At 44.0% G+C, this 6,952-nt stretch overlaps 1 protein-coding gene across 1 annotated transcript in view; it reads left to right on the top strand.

The window, feature by feature from the left end:
* The first annotated feature begins 469 nt into the window (after positions 1 to 469).
* The window catches only part of LOC139694273 (uncharacterized), an 88,129-nt gene continuing 81,646 nt past the window's right edge, over positions 470 to 6,952 (top strand). The window contains exons 1-2 of the mRNA XM_071592738.1: positions 470 to 2,728; positions 6,780 to 6,891. Of these exons, the coding sequence (XP_071448839.1) occupies positions 6,837 to 6,891 (55 nt within the window). The 5' untranslated portion in view covers positions 470 to 2,728; positions 6,780 to 6,836. The remainder of the gene's footprint in view (positions 2,729 to 6,779; positions 6,892 to 6,952) is intronic.

Here is a 6,952-nt window from a genome sequence, read left to right as displayed (position 1 = left end):
AAGCAGATTCCCACCCATCCCCGCTCACAAGAAGCGTATTACTCTCGTGAAACCTTCACGCGAGAATCACGCGGAGGGCCCCACATATGCGGGATCAAATGTTCTATAAAGAGAGAGGAACTGAACGCATTAGCACATCTTAAGGATCTGGGCGCCCTCCGGAGCGTCCCTCAGCATCTTTTGTCTTGCGAAGCATTTAAGAAAGAAGGAAAAGTGGGAAAGAGGAAAGGAACACTCCCTATTTACCCCAGATGCCGGCCTCGACTCGTTCCACCCCTCTACTCCGCCAAATCCCCCACCACATCCCCCCCTCCATCCCTTCCCTTGCCCCTTCTCTCAACTACCCACCGCGCGCATGCCCAGTCATCGCCTCCCCTTCACCCCCACAACTCTTCCCAACACCCCGCCGGCTCCCTTCCCCCGTTTGCTCGTTCCCCGAACAAACCGCAGACACTCAGTCGCGCTGATTTCCCCGCGCCGGACGGTGCGAACGGCTTCCTCCGCGCGCTCGCCCGTCTCTCTCTCCGTCTGTCTGTCTCCCTACCTCTCTCTTTATCCCTCCCATGTCCGCTCCGCACCCTCGCGCCGAAAACGTCCGCTCCCTTCTTCGCCTCGCTCCCTGTTCCGCCCGCCACCCTCTACGCAGCCGAGCCTTCCTCCCCCCCTTGCATCCACCACGGACCGGTGGGGAAGGACAAGCCAAGGGCCGGTCCGCGCCGCGTGTGATCGCCCATTCCCTCACCCTCACCTGGACCGCGAGAGGGAGCGAACCCCTTCGTCCGGCTGCAGCCGCGAGACCTCACCTGCGGGGAAAGTGTTAAGCTATCGTCGGCAAGAGCCATTGTCGATCGGATCAAAATTCTCCGAGAGGATCTCAAAATCTTCAACGACGCTCAGAACATGGCGTTCGTTGTTATTTTTCTCTCTCCATCTGAGTAGTCTATGGTTCCGCCGCGTGTAGTCGGACGGCATCGACAGTAGATAAGTTTCACCTTACTGACGTTTAGGATAGAAAATTTAAGTGTCCTAAGAATAACTTGGTAGGTTTAGGAAAAAAAATAAGAAGAAAAACGTGCATTGTCACATTATCGTTGTTAGGTGTAAAATTCAGTATTTAGGGAGAAGAAAATGGTAGAGTGTTGACATTAGTTTGCGTGATATTAGTGCCGAATCCAGGGTAAAATGTTTAAACCCAAGTGATTTTTTAAATTCTCTTTACCACACTGCGAGGTCCCACCTATCACGGGACGCGAATATATATATATACATATATCTCTCTCCCCTATCTTCCTGTCTTTTTCTCCAGTGTGAGAGAGCTGCCTGCGCCAGAGACCAGAAGTCTCTTAGATGTTTCTCAATGTAAACAAACTGGGCATTCTCAAGTGTCGCCGAGAAACCTCCGGAAGGGGCGCTAAATCTCGAGGAAAATGCTCTCACGAGCCAGGGCCGCTTAGGGTGGGTCCCGGGGAAGGGGGAAGGAGACGGTGGGGAGGCGGAGGCGGCTCCCGGCGGAGGAGGGCCTTCGGAGCCGGCTTATCGTACGGCCGTCCCGCCTGCTAACCCGAATCCATTACACTCAGCATCAATCTCCCACACGTCAAGTCCCGACCTCCTTCCCGATACCTCACCCTTCCTGTCTCTCTCTCTCTCTCTCCTTCTCGCACCAAACGCAAGATCTCCCTCTCCATCCGTCATAATACTCGGATCAGGAATATTTCTTGCATTCTCCGCCCCCGCCTCTCCCATCCGAGCCGTATCCACCAGGAGGTGCCGCCGTCGCCGGGTGTTGCGAGGGATGAGCTTAGCCGGCGGTATCCGTCAGGAAGAGCACCAACTAAACCCACGCGTTCGGGCAGTCGGACGTTGGTCTTTGCTGGAGGCGTCTCTAACCACTTCTTCCCCCTCCCCCACCCAAACCAGCACTCATCAAATGGAAATGAGAGCGCGGACTCTGTGAGGATGGATGATTGATTATCCCGCGGAAGGATATTTTTACATACACGGGGAAAATTTATGTGGCTCCTTCGGATGCGTTGAACTCCCCCTGGAGGTTAGACCCATTGGTTCTCCTCCAAAGACAACCTCATTTCCAAGATCCCAGGAACATATCCTCCGGATTGAGCAAGAAACGCAGTCTCTCTCTCTGTCTCCCTCCTCTCTCTCTCAGCATATTCACTCGGAACTCCTGGACACCCCGACCAGAACGGGACTTCGCAGGGGAGGTGATATACACGGCCCCGCGGGAACGTGAGTCCCGCACGTGAGTGGTTTCAGCGCCGGAAGTTTTCGACTTCAGACGCGTCACACGCTGTTGATGATCGGGGAGGAATAGATTATCAAACTAGCCCACCTGAGCGGACAATTAGACGTTTCAAAGTTTTTCCCCAATCGAGCGAAGGGGGAAGTTGGCTGTGTGTAGGGGACTTGACTTCAAGAAACGAGAGGAAGTAAGAGAAGAATAAAAAAAGTAAGGTGAAACTATTTGTGACTGTGACCACAGACGTGCTTCGTGGAAGAAGACGACAAGTGTGAAAGTGTGCTGAAGGGAGAGTTTCTTACAAGGACTCGACGCGATGTTTTGTTGAAGTGAAAGTGGAAAAGTGCTTGGACGCATTTGGTTTTTATTTTGCCCGCAATGCAGGAACAGGATATTCGACGGAAGGAGTTTAATATTCGACTAAAATCACTATTTACGCAAAAGGAGGAATCCACGACTTGAGAAGAAAGGGTAAGCATCAATCATCTGTCCAAGACCGTTAAAAGGTGTCGATGAAAAAAAAACGAATGGAAGAAATCAATCTTTTTAAAGCTTATCTTTCCAAAAAAAAAAAGGGTTCAGCTCACCTTAATGATGAATTCCTCATTAGAAACTGCATCGTTTGAATGATTATTTGAGATGGGTTCACTTGGTTTAATTAGATCCACTTTTTAACTAGGTTCATTTGTAATAATTTTTTTCTGCTTAACGAAGTGCGGAATAAGCATGTTGAAAGGGGACAAAAATACTAATCAATGATACAATCTGCATTCTAAGAAGCTGAATTCATTCAGTGTCATTTTTATATGCATTTTAGTTAACCAAACTAATTTTTTTAAATAACTATTTACGTGCACGTAACTAAAAATAAAAAATAATAACTATTCCATTAATTCTAATAAACTGAAACCCTAATATGCTCCCTTTTATTATTTACAATAATTCGCGACAAAGGATGTTGAAATACGTCAGTTTGATATTTTTCAATGTTTAAGGCAATATATATTTATTTGTTTCGCTCGAATAACAGGAAGTGACGTTGAGTAAAATATCTCAATGTGTGCTCGCTTGCTGTCCAATATTATTTGCACACGGAAGAGCACGCCCCTTGTAACGTATTTTTCAAAGGCTCACTCCCACAGCCCAAGGACACGGGGAATAAAATTCTGCCTCTCATTCTCTTTATTTCGAAGCGCCTCTCACATACATCATTAGAAATGAAAGAAATCCATCGCTGAGACTGAAAAGATCGGCCCAATTTTCTCGGAGTGGGATTCCGGGCGATGCCTTCGTGGATGCCTCTCTACCAGTCTGTTTAGGGGCCTGAACCGTCACAAACTTCGACGAAAGGCTCGTTATTTATTCTTTGATATTCAGAATATTAAATTGCCCCTTTCCCAAATGGAAAGGCTATTCGATCATTCTCCGCTAAATCCACCTTCCAGTAAGTTTTAAAAGTTCTCTTAGTATTCTCTTATTTCTCTTTTGCAAAATAAGAGTGAAAAGTTAGAAAAATTGTACTTAGCCTAATGTGATAAATTTATAAATAGCATTCGTTCTTTAGTCATTTCTTTTCAAAGGACATTTTGAAACTCGAAAATTAACTAAGGCATCGCTCTCACATTAAATATTTTTCGGAAATTTTCCCTTGATGTATTAAGTATAGCAATCTAAATAACTTTTATAACTGCCATTATTCTCACATGAAATTTGGCATATGCATTTTTACTCTTGAAAATTTTCCATTTATGGTTGTAACAAAATGAAATCCGTCCGTGTTCAATAAAATTATCTATCACCGCAAAACGTTTGTGATTATTCATGTCATTTAAGAATTACCATTAAATTATAACAAACATTCTTCAACATCATCAATATTCATCCAACGAAAAAGATAAGAATGTGATATTCTTTATTTATACATTTTTTAATTAATAAACACATTTTTATTAGTCATTCAACAAAAGAGCTGTTAGGAGAATCATAATTCTTTACTAATTTATTATTATAGTTTAGAAAATAAACAAGTGGAGTTCATATACGGAGGAATACATCTAAATAGTATATTTTTTACAGGATATAAGTAAACTATACATATAAATTATAAGTAGAAGTATTGATTTAAAGAGTTACTACTAGGAGTGCACATATTTTCCTAGACTGTTAAGACTTTCGTGTTTCTATATGTCCTAAACATCTAAAAATTATGATACAGAGGGGTATTTTAGAGCGACAGATTATTTACATGATATGGCTAACTCATTGAGGAACCCTGAGAGGATTTGTTCATTTTTCACCATTCATCTTATTCTATTTCATCCCTAGGCTCTAAAAATAGTAGTATATTCCTTATTGATTTCATCATTTTTCATCTATTTAGTAATAATAAATAATAGACAAAAATGGTGAAATTATGGTTCAACTAATTTTTATCATCTAAAATTTTACACTATGGCTGATTATACATCATGCATACATATCCATTTACGCTTATGGTCAGTCGGATAACTTTTTGTGCAAAACTACAGGCAAAGGAATGCAGTGAACTTGTTAGAATTAGTATTGTAAGTTAATTAGGAAGAACGGTTAGGAATTCTTTTTGGCTATCCTCATATAACTGTTATAAATTAAGTTTCTGGCCCAACCCAATGAGATATTCACCCGATTCGACGAACAGTGCGCTGCTGCAACATTCCCGGTCGTCCAAGGGCAATCGGAGTGCCACCAGAAAATCTTAGCGGCCCAAAGAAGAGAATTTTCAGTTACGTCGTACGCCCCTACTCCTTCCAAAATTCTTATCGCAACCTTCTCACTCCTACTTTATCAATGCTGTGGGACGCAGGTGATATATTTCACCCAAAAATATCTCCACCGATCTTAGTTTTTTCTTAACTGCCCCTCCCCCCAACCACACCCTCTTGTCAGCATTTCTTCGGAAAAGAGCCAGCTAAATGGAGTGCGCACGCCATGCGAACAAAAAAAAGAAACGGACGGGTTTTCATATAAATAACATTTATCACATAATGCGATGCATTTGTGTGAAAATGCCATATGATGAATGGTGTTGACCTGATTTACGCTCTATGTCTTTGTCCACTTCAGATCCGGAGGACTTTTTTGCCAAGGGGGAGCGAGAGAGAGAGAAAGAAAGAGATGGGAGGATGATGGAGGGGAAGGAGTCTAGGGAATGGGAGTTTTCCAGAGGGGTGGGCATGTTGCGGGGGAGGTATCATAGGCCATATAGGGGGTGTCTGAGGGGCGGTTCTCTTCTTCTCCGGTAGAGGCCTCCCACAGCACTTCCACAGAGGTCCGAGCGTCAACTTCATTAATCAAGTTCCCAGGACTCTTCCACCTCCCCCCCTTCTCTCTCCTCCCCAACGCACACTCCCCCGCCATTAAAACACGAATCACACCGTAAAAGTCAAACTCCATTTGCACTACCATTCAGAGCAATGCTTCACTTCTTCCCTCATCCCACGGAATTTTTCCTCTCCGCACTAATGGGCTCATGCAACGGTCGAGTTACCCCCCTTCTCCCCGCTGCATCAAGACCGGCGATCAGTCCTCTCCCACGTCATCCGAGATATATAAATGTTTTAATCCAGGCGAAAAAATTAAACGGTTGTCATTCAGCATTCCATTGTTTCTCATCGTCTCTCCTCTTTCATCCTGCCAAAACGGGATGCGTACGGATGACGTGGAAAAAGCTAACGCCTCGGCTTTTCGGCCGACGTATTTTAAGCCCACCCCCCGTCATTGAAGATTTTTTAAAAATTCTACGTCTGTGCACGTCAGAGGTGGAATAAACGGGGGATGCGAAATACGATTTTCAATCGGCTCTTTCCTCTCTATCTGAAGACCAATTTAAATAAATGCAGGGATCACGTGACCTGGTAGCTTGAAATAAATTGTTCTTTGAATCCATTCTCCTACGGTATTCAATTTTTAATATAACTTGAATTAATTTGACTCACCAGAGCAGCAACAAAATTTCTCCTCGGAGTTAGTCGCCATAGATGCGAAATTAATGGTTATCTTTGTAAGTTTCAGACCACAATTCGGCTGTGTATTCGATTGCTCACTCCAGCATTCCTTTGCGCATGGGCTCCATAAAAGGTGACATTTTCTCTAAGGTACTGACATAGTGTAATGGGTGGTACGGAATTTTTACTGCTGTACGATACATGGGAAAATGGTTGTATATCACTATGAAGTGTATTATCTATATTTGTATTTTTTAATGATAGTTTGTTTTTCATCATTGGGCATTGGTATTAACGCATTACGTATTAATTCGACTCTTGGTCTTAGAGTAAGAAAAACCTATCTGAAAAGTTTCAAAGTTTCACTTCCGAGGAATTATTTTGGGTGAAGTTAGAAAATAAATTCGCATGGAAGTGCACCTATTTGCAGCGCCATAACCAAGAACAAAGACGGCTTGGTATTTCGTGGAAAATATAACACGATCATCCATCTCCCTTTCCTGCCTCCCTAATGTGCCTCTTCACTCTTCTCGTTGCAGGTGGAGGGTTATCTTTATGAATCGAAGGTGCTGCCGTCTATCGTCCTCGGCGTCGCTATGAGGGGGTCAGAAAGGGTCTTCACTTGCGCCATTCTGCACATCATCCTCAGCGGTGAGTTCAGCGTGAGCACCCATTTCTCGGGAAAATAGTCACCCACCTGCCACCCAAAACC

The sequence above is a fragment of the Hetaerina americana genome, unplaced genomic scaffold (genome assembly GCF_022747635.1).
Source record: "Hetaerina americana unplaced genomic scaffold, ioHetAmer1.1.p SCAF_1, whole genome shotgun sequence".
NCBI lineage: Eukaryota > Metazoa > Arthropoda > Insecta > Odonata > Calopterygidae > Hetaerina > Hetaerina americana.
The sequence above is the reverse complement of the archived record's forward strand: the minus strand, read 5'-3'. Positions and strand labels throughout refer to the sequence as shown.